The 17,691-nt window shown below is 46.3% G+C and overlaps 1 protein-coding gene across 1 annotated transcript; it reads right to left on the bottom strand.

The window, feature by feature from the left end:
• Positions 1-5,185: 5,185 nt before the first annotated feature.
• On the bottom strand, positions 5,186-12,352 carry LOC144719138 (platelet-activating factor acetylhydrolase IB subunit alpha1-like). Its single transcript, XM_078595007.1, has 6 exons — positions 12,126-12,352; positions 10,205-10,320; positions 8,052-8,141; positions 7,778-7,894; positions 7,345-7,467; positions 5,186-6,660 (listed from the first exon to the last, which is right to left on the bottom strand). Exons 2-6 carry the CDS (start codon positions 10,283-10,285, stop codon positions 6,358-6,360), a joined length of 714 nt encoding a protein of 237 aa, XP_078451133.1. The 5' UTR covers positions 10,286-10,320; positions 12,126-12,352; the 3' UTR covers positions 5,186-6,357.
• Between the last annotated feature and the right edge of the window lie 5,339 nt (positions 12,353-17,691).

The raw sequence follows: 17,691 nt of genomic DNA, 5'->3' as shown, positions 1-17,691 counted from the left end.
GTTGCATTTATGGACATGAGGCGTGATAAATATACACGGACACTTTTGTTTTTCCCATCAGTGTTGTTTGTTTTTCCATCAGTGTTTAGGTCCTGTCTAAAAAAAACCCCGACAACCCAATGATATTCGTGCAACAGTGCACACTGTTGATGAGACATTGAAGCCATCCGTAGTTTTCCTTTTCATTTGTGCAGGAAAACATTTCTCTGGAAGGTCTACAGTTTTTTTTAGAGTAAACTCGCATTCATTTACTATGTTTGTCCAGAGCCATGCCCCTGAGTCTTTAACGTGTTGTTACGTGTTTTGGAATCTGAGAACGTGTAAGTGTCTGTCCATCAAGGGAATGTGTCAACGGGTTTATGGGGGTTTACAGCATTGGAAGCACGGTATAGTGTGAGTAAATCCTCACCGCCTTCAGGTTTGTGATGAGCACAAAAACCCAAGTGCCTTTCTACGTTCCAATAATTTTTTCTCGTACAAAAATATCTGCGGATGCATTTTTTTAAACAAAATGCCACACTAATACTGATCGCAAGCATTTAGCCAGCGTTTGTGTGGTGGCAATGTAATTTTTCCTGTCAATTTTCATTTGGATTGGCATTACTACATTTAAATTACGACCCCAAAATATGCCACGATAAAACTCAACGTGATTTACATATGTGTGCCCTGTCAGTTAGAATTTTCTCATCTCTTATTATGTTTAACGTGATATGTTTTATGACATTGGTGTCACACTGAGGCACTGCGTCTCAATCATGCCTTCTCTGCACCAACCCACAGCTTTCCTGTTCAATCGAATACTGCTGTAAAACATTGGTCTGGAAGGACTATAGCTTTCACCTTAATTGGAGCTTTAGGCTGGCAATAATAAAGCCTCAATGTTGTGTTTACTTTGATATCCTCAAGAAAATTCGTAATTTACATTGTGAAAATAGTGGCAGGCGTGTGTGTGTGTGAGAGAGATAGTTCAATACATCGGTCAGGACTTGTAGCCTCTTGCACGATTACATACACACATGCTAGAGGACGATAGATAACTCGTGTACTCTTTTAAGTAAATATTTCATACACCTCTGGTGAAATATAGAGGGGAATAGAAATGTGTGAAAATGTGTTGTGTCCGCGCCTGAAAGACTGTGCTCGCGTGAAAACATCACTTGGCAATCACAACTGAGGTGGAAAATCCGTCAAAGGGTTATGTAGGCAGGTGCTGGCTGACGTCTGCATGCGTGCAGCTTTAGCCTGCCATTCCTGTACACAGACACAAGCGATTATTACCTGTCTAACCCCTGGTGGTGGGGGGGTTCCTGTTTTGTTGCATTTGTGCCAGGCATTGTCTGCTTGTACTGCACGAGATCATGATGCGATCTGCTATTTAAGTCCTTGCTTTCCGTAAAAAAACCACACACACACCCCTCGAAAATTGCAGCTTGGCAGTTGAAGTTTTGGGGGCAGGGATTTATGTTGGTATTCGTCAGAAATGTTCACCTTAGAGTTAAAGCATCTAATGGCACAGCGTTACACGAAACCGTGCGCCCAGCCGACGCCAATTGAAACATACGCACACGTGTACCAGAATGTGGTGGCGTAAGGGGTGGAGCAAAATTGCGAACTTCTGGTTTAACTGGTATTTCTGGTTTGCGGCGCGAGAAAAACCTTTGAGCAGGACCCCAAACGAAACTGGTGTTGTGAATGTGGTGGCAAGTGTGGCGTCCACTCCATGACTCGATTTGCACTAATTTATAATAGCTTAGTTTTACGTAACATTTAACCACAAAGAAATGTGATAACCAAGTAACAGTATTGGATATTTAAGTGGGAAGGTCTCAGAATATAATGCAAATATGGACAAGACAGTACACACACAAAAATACGTGCGAGTAGGAGCAGTTCAAACAGAATACATATTTAAAGGACAATGCATATATTATCAGAGTATGTTTTTTGTTTGCATTCTGACCGCAAGCATTCTCGTTAATGCAGACATGATTCCTTGTAAACGGTTTCAATTTGGTGTTTTAACATCTTAACACACCTGTTTTGTTGCCAGAAAAAAGGAGAAAACCCTGTGATCAGAATACATATTATGTCACTGGGGGTAGGAGATGGGGTTTCAGTGTTAAACAGCAAAATACATAAATATACAGCGAGGGGAAGGTCATGACACAGTAAGGCAAGAGCGAATGACTCCTGCATTATGTTAAGATTGGTCGGAGATTTGATAGAGAGCAATGTTTCTGAAGCAGTTGGAAATACAAGATGACGTCAGAGAATATGGATCAAGGCCTCGAGGACATGTGGACACTGATTTAATCGTAAATACATAGGTGAATGGAATGTCAGAGGATAGCTTCAACAAATTTGCTGAGACAAGGGGTCTTCCAATCCCAATTGCGACTGCATTGACTCTATAAATGTAAACTATTTATAGACTCCAGAAAGGTAAAGGTGCAGCCCTGCAGTTGCTTGCTCGCACCACTGCCGGTGCAATGGCTTCCACTCGAGGGGGCTCTATAGAGCCCCTGTGAAAAATATTTTGGGTAAACAATTATACGTGTACTGCTCTCATCTCTATGACCCAGCATTATGAGAAATGGTACGTCGGCTACAGAGCACATTCTTTACGACTGTGTATACAGTACCGTGAATATGTAAACCATTTTCTTAATGGATGGCGCTGTGGTGCCGTGGTTAGCGCAATGCACCATGAACCCAGCGACCTGAAATAATGTCCCATCCACCGCTAAGTGGCGAGTGATATCTGAGCTTGAAAAATAAAGACGCTGGGTTGCCAACGTCACCAATCAGCATGTTGGAGTATGGTCAAACAGTCCCCATGACTAATATGGCATGGGAGGCCATCATCCAGCCGTTGATTGACCAGGACTAAACATTACTCTATTTTAACAGAATGTTAAGCAGCATATTCTCAGCATTGACCATCATATTTGAGAGAATATTTCCACTGCATGAACAGCTGCTTGGATTCGGGGTTGGGGGTCTCAATGGGAAATCCAGGTCCCTCACCAGTAATACATCACATCTTCAACCTGTCCCAGCCTGCCTTCCAACAAGTCAAGATTGCAATGAAATATGTTCACACTCCCTCGATGTTGCCTATCAAGATTCTGGGGACTCAATGTGCACACACCTTGTTCATTCCCAAATGATCACTCAAGGTTGTTTCCAACGATTCCACACCAATGCCCAGGGTGGCAGCTAATTTGTACAGCAGTTCCACGACTGTGTAAAAAACACATGCCTTGGACAGTATTGCAAGCAACAATCACCTGGGGTCCTAAGTCTGTTAAAATACATAATTTTGCAGCCCACATTTGAAATTATATGATGGTGCGTTGTCGCCATGCACTTTAAATGTGTCAGTTAAGTTCCTTTAATTAAAAAATTCTCTCAAATTAAAATTTTATTGCGAAAATCAATTTTCAGAATCCATCACGGTGTCTACCTGCAAGAGGAAGCATTAATGAGCAATACAATAATGTTGTATTCTGGCCAGAGGTCGCAACCGGGTACCCAATACCCGTACCCTACCCGATACCCGGCTACCCATACCCGGCCGGGTACGGGTACCCGTTTGCGACCCTGGTGCGGCCGGGTACGGGTAGGCCGTGAGTCACTAGTGAGTAACTGTTTGTCACTCATTTCCTAACGTCTTGTCTCTTCTCACAATTCAAGTTCCTAGAATCAACCCACCCGCACCTGCAACATGGCTTCATCCGAGAGGTCGCAATCGGGTACCCGTACCCTACCCGATACCCGGCCGGGTACGGGTAGCCGGGTATCGGGTAGGGTACGGGTACCCGTTTGCGACCCTGGTGCGGCCGGGTACGGGTAAGGAATCAAAACCCGTTTGCGACCTCTGATTCTGGCTGTTTAAGTGTACACAACATGGACGAAAGGCAAAGTGTCTGCAACATCAATGGTCTCTAGTATTTTCTTGTTTATAGGGTTTATAACGTTTTATACCATCCTCACATATTATTGTGAAGGTTTAAAAAAAAAATTCAGCCTGTTTATCCAGAAGAGCCTCAAGAAACCTCAAGGCTCTTTTTCAAGAGGTTCTGCCAAGGAGTTGTGTAATCTTAATCAAGTAATTTGCAGACATTTGAAGTATTGGAATGTTTGGCCAATACCATACAGAACAGCGGGAGAACATAGAAACTGCTCATTCATATAGTTTATCACTGCGCCAACTTTCCACTATTTGTTTTTGCACCTTTAGTCAAAAGTAATGGTCTGCCAGTTCATGTAAAGTGGTCCGTAGTCACTAACCACATTTTTACTGCATGGTGGTTTGCAAAAATGTGTTGCGTTGCCATTTGCACGTGGGTCCAGAAAGGTTGAGAATCACTGGGCGAAGATGTTTAGAACCGTTTCATTGTTCATTGCAGATCGTTCTGGCATCAATCCGGTTTCATTTTTTCCACACATTTTAAATGTTCCTGTTATCCGTCCTACAGATGTCCAAATTGTGCCAGTTTCCTTATAATTGTCTGCATCAGATGTTCTTTAATGTGCAACATTTTTCTTACTTATACGTTGGTCACTTTTTTGGTCCAGCTTAGATGCAGTATCCTTCTGTAATAACACATTTAGTGCCAATGTTATCTGTCAGCTCTAAACGTGATGCACTGGCAGAACCCCCAGCTCAGTTATGGCCAACTCTTGTGCCAGACTAAAATGACAAAAATAGTTTTTTCTCAAATAAACTACAATATATTAGATGTCACATGGCCAGATCACTGTAGGATATGGGGGACTATATTTCCAATGCAGCTTTAAGTGTTAATGATTCATTATTATTGCAAATTCATAATTGCTAATTTTAAAAAAAATATTTTGCCCCACGTGGCATAACAGTAAACATGAACAGAATCAGTCATGCTCATTTCAATAATCGTGATAAGCTTCGAAGAGAAATGTCAAACACATGAATAGTAAACAGAAACTATGCAAGTGCATCAATATAAATAGGTACATTATTAAAAGGAGACCAGCCGACACTCAGCATCTATAATGCTTTGAGAACGAATAGCTAATTAGGTAACAAGGTCAGTGTGAAAGTACGAGTTATTCGCTTAAGAGAGTCAAGAGTTTGGTGTTCGTATAACATTGCCAGTGGCAAGTTCAGCAACAAGCAAAAAGTATATAAAACAAACACTGATGTGAGATTACATTTTATTTCAGTGATATTTGTGAAGCAATGACGGTTACTGTAAATTAGTATTCATCCTGTGCCATTATTAAAACACAAAACATACATCAGACGACTTTCACTGGCAGTACTTATGCACTTTCTTTGTTCTGACATCCCAGAAAGATTGGGGTTCAGCAAGTTATACAAATCAAAAATACAAGTTGTTTTTAGGTTAAAACCATTTGTTTAACTCTCATAAGTTTGCGTAATCATTATTCCTAATTATTTGTAAATTAAAAAAACATATATTCGAATGTAAATTTAACATGTTACATTTTGATTCGAACATATAGAAATTGAGAGCGTTTGTGTGAATTTAGAACCGTTGGTTTGAACACATTTGATACTAGTTTGACAAATTTAACATTTGCTGAACCAATTTTTCTTGGAATTATCTAGTAAACCTGTCACATATTCCTTCTTAATTAAATGTTACACAAGTTCGAAATGCTACAAACAAAAAAAGCTTTCCACAGCAAGCAAAAAAAACCCATTGTTCTGCCACCATCTCATCAAATGAGCGTGCACATTGTCTCTTCACATTGATCGTTAACTTGATAGGAGAAAATGTGAGATTTGTACTTAAATTAGGAAAATTAAATAAGGCTTTTGGTTCCAGCAATTTTGTTCATAAAACAAAATCCACTAATTGCATTATTGCCTTACTTATTCTAATCCAGGCACATAAAACGTATAGGCAGATTACAGTGTGCATTATGATGTTAAGACGTTCATGACATTCTGATAATCCTTTGAAGTGACACTTAACCTTTGGACTGCAAATATTTTAAGGTCCTCCCATACAACCTGAAGTGCTCTTTAGCAACATTAGAGCTGTTAAGCAAAAGACTAAAAAGAGTCAATTGACACATGCAAGTATACACCAAAGTAAACTAAACAGGTTTTCATTATGCAATTATTTACATTACCATCCCCAAAACTGTTGTATTGATTGCAGTCTAAAGGTTAATTGATTACTAAAGCAAAAACTGTCATCTAAAAAAAGACCAATGTTTTTATCACCCGAAATTGTATAAGTAAATAAAAAAAGCTTGACCGAACAAAACCTCTGCACATATGAATACGTCGGCTAAAACTAACGAGCCCGTCCGTGGGGTAAGGGAGCATTCAGGTGATTAGGCGGATGGTTCCCCCTGCGTCTTCGCTGCGCCGTTCGTCTCGCCCAGAAGATTCAGGATAAGCTCGTGCAAACGGCCGCAGAGATTCTCATAGCCGCCCGTCGTCAGATGCAAAAAGTCGTACATGTCGCTGCGCCCAATGGTGCCATCCGAGTGAACGAAGCCATAGTTGTCGTCGAGGAAGTGGGCCCGGGGCGGCTTCACGTCGTTGGCGGGCACGAGTGCTTTTGCCACGAGCTCGTTGACGCGCAGGTTTTTTTCTCGAAGTGGGTTTGGATCCCGCCCACGAGGTAGCAAGCCCTGTCAAATTGTGGAACACAAGTGTGACCAATATACCCAATCAATTAGTGGCATTGACGATCATACAATGACTGTGCTACGAAGGGTCATTTCCCCGGAACGTCACCAATTCTATATTTTTAAAACCAGTATTACTGACAATGTGTTGTATATTTTTGTTATAGTTGCTTGTGTACTACTACTAATGCAGTGAGGTTTTTTTTCTTTCAAATTCAGCAGCCTCATCAAACGATAGATAGCAGCAGGGTTTTTTTAACTGACAGACCAAGGGCCTCATCGGGCACGTGAAGGCCCTTGGAGTGGCCTGCTGAGCTATGACTCGCCGAGAGATATGGCTCACCGAGATATTAGAATGATGAAAAAAAGACAAACGAGAGACAGAGATGAGAGACAAATGTGAGATAAAAACCAGATAAGAAACCCGAAGATATGAGGTACAAATCAGTGGTCACATGTAGAGATGCTATGACGTCATGTATGCAAAGTGTCCTCAATCCTGTTGGTCCTCAGCACGCAATTTTTAACAAGTGGCCAGTCAGAAAATCTAGCTGAAAATCCCTGTAAACAGAGTAATTAGCATGTTTTCTTTTTTACAGAATGCATTCATACTACTAGAAGTGAAATATGGCCAAATGTAGTTTTGAGTATTAAAGCTATGTCACCATAACAAGATGCGTCTCTTACCAAAACTACAACAGCAGCCTGGGGGTGTTTTTCATTTATGTATGTCACGATCGCTAAAATCCCTTCAGAAATCTCTTCCGGTGTATGCTTGTGGTTGTTGGTGCCAACCCAAACCACAATAACCTGCGTGTGTGTGAACAAAAAGTCAAGTTGAAAACGAATCAGACACCAACATTGCAGACACAAACACAAAAGTTTATAAAATCAAACGTGTAAATGTCAATTCTCATATTTAATACATCAGACAATAACATGCAATTAAAAGCTAATCTATAAAACATTCGATTGCCAGTTATATTTTAAATATTTGAATGGGGGGTGTAATGAGCACATTTAATCCACAGCGGTTAACAGATTATAATCAATCAGGGCCTTGCATGACTTTAAATTTTTTTAAAAATAATATCGTTGCATTTTTCTGAGACAACGGTACCTTGGGGTCGATGTTTTCTAGCTCTCCATTCTGGAGCCTCCATAGCACATGCTGGGTCTCATCCCCACCTATTCCAAAATTTAGTGCATGCAGGGGGGAAAACAGCCTCTTCCAGATCTGGGAAACATGGCATTGCAAGAAACAGTAATATTATTTAAAAATGGAATAACAATACAAGTGTCAAAAGGTTAGTGAGCATGTTTAATGTTACAATCGTGTTCACATATATATTCACAACCATTCAAATTAAAATCAGATGTATTCGGATGGTAACCTCATATTGTCCAAGAAGCTGAACCATGGAGTCACCCACAAAGAGGATTTCGGGCTCCTTGCTCTTGCACTCGATCACGTAGGACTCGTGCTGAAACGAAAAACATTAGTTAACAGCCTTGCCTATGAGCCATGAACAGGAGGTGTCATGTTGTTCAGTGGCAGCTCCTGCAAAATCTCTCAGGGGGGGCAAATGTCTGGATGATTGATAAGGATAAGGTCCACCCATGCAATGGATAAATTAACAGCTTAAGCATGTAAAGGCAACTTCACTTCTTTAATATTAATGAAAAATAAAGTGACTCTTACAATACATCTTGTTTGTTTCTATACTCACTATTAAAACAAACCACTCAAGTTTCTTTTATTAAAGATTCCACTAGGTGGCGACAAATTATATTGTTGGATGAAACGTGCTTACGTATGATGACGTAAGCACGTATGATGACGTAAGCACGTTAGGGCGAGCCCTCCCGGAAGCCATAGAGAATGCATTGCAGCGCCCCCGTTCGAAAAAAAAAATCTTTGAATGTAAGTCTATGGGACCACTCGGGGCGATTCTCAGCTGGAGGGAAATCGCCCAAAAAGAGGCGGTACTCCACAGAACGTAGCATGACGCTGATTGGACTATATCCAGAGGCACAGTGACGGCTAGCGTGACTCTGTGGTTGAATGACATTGGTGGTGAGTCGCCCAATCGCCCTAATGAAGAAACCGCCCCTGATGTAGTTGCTCACTTAGAGATAATTCATGGGGGTGGCCGGGTGACTCAGGGGTCGGAACAATGTGACAGCACCTTAAAGATCCTTGGTTGAAAATTAGGGAGACATCTGTAGTTAAACTGGGGGTTCTTAAAAGTAGTGCATTTATGGTCTCGGCACAGTAACAATGACTGCACGCAAAACTGTGATGTAAAAAAGCCATTTCATTGCAGCTCTGAGGTTGAAACATGCAAATGTTTCTGACATACAATGAACAATATTTGTGGGGCATTAAAAGGTATGGCATCTAGTGTCGATAGATAGGTACTACAGTTACTTCAGAATGAGTTATCTGATTGTCATCTTCCGGGGCTTCTCTCTGACACGTAGTGATATACACTGCTAGCTGCAGAGCTTGAAAATTTGATTTATTTAGTTCACAATGATGTGGACAGCACAATTTTAGCCAATCTAAGTATTAACCGCAAATTATATTCAAACTTGCACGCATCACTGAATGTTTTACACGGCCCTAAACAACTTGGCTCATTATAAAACTTTAGTTGGCTGCAAGTCAATTGGAGTTGGGCCAACTCTTACAGTGGGACCTTTGAAATTGCGATTCGTATTAAATTGCATTATTCATGCTCCTGCTTGAAAAGAAGACTGATTACAAGAGTGAATTTAAAGATGACCTGGTCACAACAGAATCACACTTACTGTATATACTTCAACAATTTAAAATGATTGACAAGTCATTTACTGTACAATATTTCATTGAACATTTCACAAACATACATTATACATTGCATTTAATAGCCCATAATCGTTTTAAACATCAACACCTCTCATTTAGATTTTTATGAGTCACGAACCATTGGCATTCCATTGGTTTCTCATGTTAATAAAGCCTCTGATCAAATCACCAGAAATGCTCTCAATCTCATCAGATCTTGGAAGCTGAAGAAGCCTTAGCCTGGAAACTTTGGAAGGGTGACCACCATGCATAACACAGGTTGTCATATCGCTGTGTGGTTTAGGTGGTGGGCAGTCGAGGGCAGTCCAGCTGAAGCCATTGTTGCACTGAACTTCTATGCTCCAGCATCAAGGTTTTCTCTCCACTTTCAACCAGCACTAACCAGAGGTGATGTAAGCAAAACATACGTCTCGTCTTTGTATCACTTAAAACTCTACAGGAATCCAAAATGTACCACAACTGCTTTTACTTCAAAATAATAATCGAAAATAGCAATTAAAAGCTTTGATGATATAACCACTGCAATCTGATTGAAGAACCATATTCGTCAGCTCTGCTTTTGGGTTTGGCCAATTTTTTTTAAACTGTCGCAATGAATCAAGAGCCCCACTGGAGCCGTGCTTTGTGGTGGAGTGCCCTCGACTGGTGATTTGTATTCGGGACAGAGAGGCGGATGCGACCACCACCCGCTTTTACAATGGACATCCAGCGACGGTCGCCTTGTGTGTCGGTGATCGGCTGGGGATCAGTCGCCTTTGCCCCCGTGCACTGCTCCATGTCTCGTGGTGCCTGGTGTGTTCTCAGTGCCGCCTCTGAAAGGGGGGGGAGGGAGCAAAACGAACCTCAATTAAGCCTCGAACGTAACGAGGGCATGACAAAACGTCCAGCGATTAATGCTGCTCCGTCAAAAAGCAGCAATCTTTCATGAAAATTAATGGTGGCTGAATAATTCATGCTGTTACAGTCAGCGATGCATTACAATGCATTGGAAATGCGGTATTGAAATCTCTCAATTTTTATACTGAAAGCCCATAGAACACTAAAGTGTACTTTTCCACTTGGTTTCAATTAGTGTGGGGGGGATATTCGAGTTTTTTATGCCGTCACACGCGTCATTTTTACCGCAATGCATCGGATTGATGCTTGCATACTGTTATAAATAATGCATTAAAAACTCATCTGCATAATTGTCATTCGCATGTAATAGAAATAAAATCATACATACAGTTACTGGGATGGGCCAACGATGAAGGAATTGAAGAACGGAAAAAGTTATTTGTATTTGAGTTTGATGATTACTGCCAAAGCAGTCTTTATTATTTTTAACACATGGGACCAAATACGAATGAATAATTTGCAGCACTCTGCAGTGAATCAACTTGTACAGTAATGCAATTGAATTACAGTGAATTCAAAGTAAAACAAATTACCATGGCAAAATGAGAGAAACCTCGAAGTGGGCCGACTGATCAGCAGTGAAGAAATCCTTTGCTTAAACAATGCCATTAAACCCCACTAATCGCCTTATGGACAGTCCAATTAGATCCGACGGGTGGCATTAACACAGGGCAAACATCTTTCTATTTAAAGCTTTCCTGACTGCAGGGATTCATATTCATGGTTCTTTCGGTAAAGTCACGTAGAAGGGAAATTATAAAATCATAAAAATAAAACAATAACATTCTCACGACGTTTCGATTGCAACACAAGCAATCATCATCACCTGACGTTACCGAAAGAACCAAAAATATAAACATCATCTTGTTTCGGGCCGCTGCCACGCTCGTTACACGTGGACTGCTCACTGCGGACTTCACTTCCAGATCCTGTCGATCCACTGCTGGATGAAAACTTCTTTCTCTACGCAGTTGTAAGTCACAGGGGGTGGGGGGGTGTTGTTTGTTTTACCATACTTCACCACCATGGGTTAGAGAGTGCGGGCTGGTGAAGTGGCACGTTCACACATCACTCGTCACTGACGTTAGCCGTGACCGGGAATCCAACTTAGTGGGGGTGTTTGTGCCTCGGTACGTGTAGCGCAGTGCGTTTTTGCCACCTACTGTTATTATTAAGTAACTGTGTTTCTATCCGTGGCTTAACTCAATCGCAAACCTTACCTTGCACACCACCTCAGGCGTGTTTGAAGCGAGTGTCACGGATAGCCACAGCACATACCCCCCGGTGACGTCCACAGTACTAAATGTACGCAACAACGTGATGATGGCAACTTAATTAGAGTCGTTTTTTGTCAACGTAGCCGTCACATAACGACTTCATGTGCGTGTGTGAAGGGCGGCAACCCGGAACATCATCGCCACCACCACCACCGCACCCACCCCTCGGTCACTCCCCTCACCACGGCAATACCCTCACGCCTCGCGCGTTATTGCCACTCGCACGCAAAAACAACAACACTAACACAACAATGCGTAACAATGGCCGGTGGTTCGTTTACAAAAAAAAAATCCCATTTTAAATGTTCACCCTTAAAAAGAAAAACCCACCCCCACACAAACCCCATAAAGGGAAGAAGTCGCCCGCCTCGAGCCATCTTGCGGCGCCGTGTCACCAAATCCCAACCACCATTCATTTACTCAACCAAAGCCATCTCTCTCACCGTGGAAAAATCCCTCCTCGCTGTGCACAGAACGACGACCTGGGATGAGGGTAGAGGGAGGGGTTGTTTCGGTATCGCCGACGACGATGTGACGAGCAGCAGCGGCAGTAGTTAAGCCACGACGAGAAGAAGTTACGAAAGCGCCGACGGAGCCGCGCTAGGCCGAGCGACCCACTCCTCCTCCTCGTCGGACTGCGGACGCGAGCAGCATCGGCAAGGCGAGGGGGGGGGGGAAACCCGTTTACATTTCCCAGCGCGGACACGGCCGCCCCTCTCCGGCGAACCAATCGCGCGGTCGCATATATGCGGCGCGGGCCAATCGCGAGCGCGAGGGGAAGCCTATCCGCGTTGGGAAATGTAGAGCCGCATTCTCACCCCCACCCACCGGTAATGACCACACTGGGGGAGAGGGAGAGGGGGAAGAGGGGAGGTGGGGGGTGGAGGGAGATGGGGGTAGAGGGGGAGCTGGAGGGAGATGGGGGTTGGGGGGTGTGGAAGATGTAGGGAGATGGGAGAGAGGGGAGGTTGGGGGGAGGTTCGGAGGGGAGATGAGGGGAGGTGTGAAGTGGGGGGGGGGAGCTGGGGTTGGAGGGGGGAGCTGGAGGGAGATGGGGGTTGGGGGGGTAGAGGGGAGATGGGGGTGGAAAGATGGGAGAGTGGAGATGGAGGGGAGAAAGGAGGTTTGGGGGAGATGGAGGGGGGAGATGGGAGAGAGGGGAGGGAGGGGGTTGGGGGGAGCCTATTGGCCAAAGGCGATTTTTTTTTTCTTTTCCATTGAATCAATCCCATTTGTCAATAACAGTTTTATAAAAAAAAAATAACTGTATAACAGGCGACGTTTCGGGCAATGGCCCTTCCCAGTTACACGAGAGGTCCGGGAGACAGCTTGGATGATGAGCTGGAGACTGTGGCCTCATAAGAATTACATTTTAATCGTTTCTGATTAAATGTTTGAATTGGCATATGAAGCTACCTATTCGTAGCTATTGAGTAAGATAGTCTTCAGGAATACAAATGATGGGCTCATTATACATTTGTAAAAGAAAACTAAAAACGCGAAAATTGTCCTACGGGGAAATATGATCTTATAATGCACATTGATATCGAGGTCACCTTAATTAACGCCGTCCGTCTCTTATAAACATTTATTACACGTGGCCAGTAACACGGGTAAACTGCATGACGTGACTGCAAGTTGCCTGCAGATATAACACCGGCAAAGCCACGCTATGTGTCAACTCCTCGCAGTGTGTTAAGTGGGCGGTCATCTCAGCTGGGGGTTAAGTTCATTCGGTGTACAGGTGTAGAGGTGTAATTGTGTATGGGAGCGGATGGCCAACAAACACAATGGGCGTGGTTAGGGCCGTACACATAGGAGGTGCTCACACCGACGTCCGCACCTGCATCCCCCACGGGCCCCTCCCGGGGGCCGAGTACTATAAAAGGTGGTGAGCCGGAGGGCTCGAGGTCGGGGGTATCAGCTTTAACCAGCGAAGACGGAAGACCAGCTAGCATAGGCCCCGGAGCTCCCCTGGCTCGCTGTCCTTATCAGGGCCGACCAGGGCAAGCCGGTGGCGTGGCCCCGAGAGCCCAGACTGACGAGCCGGTCTGGAGACTCAGGGTGCCGGGATCCCAGCTTGACCAGGGCTGGGATAGGTAGCCTCCCCTAGCTCCATAGTGGAGGACTTGGGCGTAGGTTAGCGGGGTTAGAAGTTGTGTATCCCTGTAGCCAAGTGAAGGGGACGATACCCCCTTAAGTATTGTGTGTACCCATTACTGTGCACAAGTTGGTGTCAATAAATAAGTGTGCCTCCGACCCTGTCGTCAAGCCTCCTGATACTTACTACATCTGGGGTCAGAAGTAAAACGTTCAACGATGGACACACGAGGGACGACACGTACCAGGGAGTCGGAGATGGAGGACACCGCGGCCGAATCTCCACCAGAGATGGCCGAGGTCGGATCGGAGCAGCCGGGGCCGAGTACACCCGCGCTGCTACGACAGGAAGGGGGGGATGCGTCGGCCGAGAGACTTCGGCTGGCTCACTCCCGCCTGGCGGAGCTGCTCTACGCTGCGGCCGCCGCGTTGGAAGAGATCACGCGGCTGGGGGCTGGAGGGGCTGCGCGGGACGACGACAGCAGCCGACGCGCAGCGACATTTCCCGCCACCCCGACGCGGCTCGCGGTTAAATTTCCCGCCATCACTACAGTGCGGGCAGAGGGCGGGGCCGGCCCGCGTCAGGTGACTGCTGAGGGCCAAGCACAAGCCGTGACATCATCAGCACCGGCCAGCGCGTCAACATCAGAGCGACCGGCGATGCCATGCTCGCAGCCCGCCCACACTGTAACATCTGCTGGGAGCGACGGAGCGCGATCCGCAGCCACGGACGTCGCGTTACAGCAGCGACTGCCGCCTCTCAAAGAATTCGTGGGCGCGGACGGAGACTGGGGCGGCTTCAAAAGGCGGTTCATCGCTCATCAAGAGATGGCGAACTGGACGGACGACGAGGCACTACGCGCGCTGCCGGCGATGCTGGACAACGACGCCCTGGCTACCCTCACCTCGGCGCCTATGGAAAAGCGCGCCACGCTGCACTTGGCGCTGCAGCTGCTGTCAGCCGTCTATGGGCCGCCTTCGGACTGCAGGCAGCTGTTCCACGATCGGCATCGGGGCGCCAACGAATCGCCCCTGGCCTTCCGGACGGCTCTCCTGGCCCTGGCAAAGGCAGCTTTTCCGCGGATGGACGAGGAGGGAGTGGACGCCATGGTGGCTGAAAAGCTGCTGCTACTCGCTGATGAGCTGGACGTCGCCGTCTTGGCTCAAGACGACGCAGAGATGTCGTCCCTGCTGGTCGCGCGCCACATCCACGGGGGCTTGCGGTCCCTGCGTCGCAAGGCCGCCAAGGGGGTGGCCGGCCATGCCATGGCGGCCACCACCCTCCCATCGGAGGAGGTCTGCGGGGTGGAGCGGCGGGGGGAATGGAGATCGGCGGCACCACAGGCTCGGAATGGACCAAGCCGCCAGGAGCAGCCCAGGCCATCTGGGGCGCTCACACGCTGCTACAACTGTGGCCTGCAAGGCCACGTTGCTTCAGGATGCCGGGCTCCCCGTCAGCGCGGGGCGACACCTCGTCAGGACGCCGCGCTGTCTCCACCCAAGCTCCAGCAGAGAAATACGGCGAGTCGTGGCACCTCACGTTTGGCCCATGCACACATCCGACACACACTCACGCGCTCAACTGAACAGGGCTCGAAAATCGCCGGCCGTTGCGCCCGTTTGTTCTGAAATGCGGCGAGCGCTCCAACCGGGTCAGTGGTCGGAGCTCGCCCATCGTGTCGTTGCAGCGTCGGCGGGATCGTCGGTTGTGGTCGGTCATATTGATGGGGTAGAGGTGCGGATTTTAATTGACACAGGGGCATCGGCGACCATTATATCTGATTTGATTTATAACATCCTTCCCGTTCAAAGTCGTCCCTTGCTCCCCGTTGACATGCCATGCTATGCTGCTAACGGGGGCTCGCTGGGCATTATTGGGCAAATCCGCGCCAAAATTTGCATTGGAGACATTAAATTATCCGGGCCTGTTTTGGTTTCCTCCTCACTCGCGGTTCCGTGCCTGTTGGGGACGGATTTCTTGGCCAAAATGCCCATTCGTATCTTGATTGACCAGGGGTGCATCGAGCTCCCGTCGGGCCGACGTGTTACATTTTTGTCTTCCCCCACCACGGAGCGTCGGGCGTTTGCCACCGTGCAGGCGCTCGTGACAAAAACTGTGCGCGTACCCCCGGGGGCGTAGATGCTCGTCCCTCTTAGGTTGCGTCGGCCGTTTGCTGAAGGGGTTGCGGATCGGGGGGTCTTGTTGGGACCATCTCGGGCCGGGGTCAATGGACCCGATTTGCTAGCGGCTCAGACCATGGTGAAAGGGGATGGGGACCCCTTCATTGCAGTCCTTAATGTAGGATCGCGAACGGCCGTGGTTCCTCAAGGGACCGTGCTTGCACACGCAACGCCGGTACCCTATGAGGAACCACTCGTGGGTCAGGTAAGCACCGATCCTCCGTCGCGACCGCATTCGGACTGTGATGACGGATGGCTGGATGCGCTTTGCGCGGGATCAGTGGACCTGTCCGACTCGCAGCGTGCGCAGCTGCGAGTTCTCCTGAACGAATTTGCCGACGTTTTTAGTCAACACAAATTTGATATTGGTTGTACTAAATTGCTGCGACACCATATTGACACGGGTGACAGCGCGCCAATCCGCCAAAATCCCTTTCGGTTGAGTCCCGCCGAAAAGGATCATGTCAAATCGGCTGTTGATGACATGCTAGCCGCCGATATCATTTCCCCTTCCAACAGCCCGTGGGGCGCGCCGATCGTTTTGGTGAAAAAACACGATGGCTCACTGCGGTTTTGTGTCGACTTTCGGCGATTGAACAAAATTTCTGTGGCAGATGCGTACCCGCTTCCTCGAATGGATGAGTCGCTCGATGCCTTGGCGGGGGCGCAATTCTTTTCCACCCTCGATTTACTATCTGGATTCTGGCAGCTTCCTCTGGATGACGAATCAAAACCTAAGACTGCTTTTCGTACACCGCAAGGTCTCTTCCAATTTAACCGCTTGCCGATGGGCTTACATTCTGCGCCGGCAACTTTTCAGCGGTTAATGGAACTGGTCTTGGCAGGCTTGCAATGGGATTCGTGTTTAATTTACTGGGACGATGTCATCGTCTTTAGCAAATCCTTCGAGGAACACCTCCAGAGGTTGCGTGCTGTTTTTCTCAAAATGCGGGCTGCCAATTTGAAATTTAAACCGCAGAAGTGCCATTTGCTCCGCGAATCGGTGCGGTATTTGGGTCACATTGTTGGGCGCTCGGGGATATCCACTGATCCCGCCAAAACGGAATGCGTCAGCTCCTGGCCGACTCCCACCTCGGTGGGAGTGTTGGGTATATACCCCCTTTTAAATTTTTGTTAATATTTTTTTTTTAATTATTCTGACAACATATAAAATATCGTTTTTTTAATAGACACGGGGCAACGTGAGAACGGACACGCCCCCACACTCCCACAGATGTGCGCACACCTCATTTCAAAGGAAAGAGGGCATGAAAGAAGGGTAATCAAGATCATAAAAACTCCCCGAATTTCACACAGGAGGAACAAGGGAGGGGGGAATGGCAGGCGGGGGGTTGGAATGACACCCTCTCGAAAAAAAACCTTGCAGGGCCGGGCACCACGGAGGAAGAGATGGTTATGTTCTTAACAAAGAAACAGCATTGACGACAAAAAGCACATACGGGTCTTTGAACCATGTTAGATGCACAAGTACCAACTTAGCCATGAATATTAAGCAAACAGTATCCATCCTCACTCCAATTGAAAACCAGAGTCGCGATTCATCAATTGTTAATTAAATACGGACATTATTTACCTTAAATAATTCCTACGCGGCCGGGCCGAAGCATCAAAGAATAATTATGACTTGGGGGTCCAAAACAAAATTCCTAGCCGGGATAGCAGATTAAATAATCACAAGAAGTCAAATAATAAGTACGGAATTAAAGT

The sequence above is a fragment of the Lampetra planeri genome, chromosome 5, assembly GCF_965212315.1.
Source record: "Lampetra planeri chromosome 5, kcLamPlan1.2.h2, whole genome shotgun sequence".
In the NCBI taxonomy this organism is placed as follows: Eukaryota; Metazoa; Chordata; class Hyperoartia; order Petromyzontiformes; family Petromyzontidae; genus Lampetra; species Lampetra planeri.
Note: the sequence above shows the minus strand (reverse complement) of the source record. Positions and strands in the feature narration are given on the sequence as shown.

What these genes read in the sequence shown, in the direction of transcription:
- LOC144719138 (XM_078595007.1), bottom strand. Translation starts at nt 10,285, where the DNA reads ATGGAGCAGTGCACGGGGGCAAAGGCGACTGATCCCCAGCCGATCACC. An exon ending in AGCTTCTTGGACAATATGAG is followed by an intron (nt 7,895 to 8,051) that starts GTTACCATCCGA and finishes CATGTTTCCCAG; the next exon opens with ATCTGGAAGAGGCTGTTTTC. An exon ending in TAGAAAACATCGACCCCAAG is followed by an intron (nt 7,468 to 7,777) that starts GTACCGTTGTCT and finishes ACACACACGCAG; the next exon opens with GTTATTGTGGTTTGGGTTGG.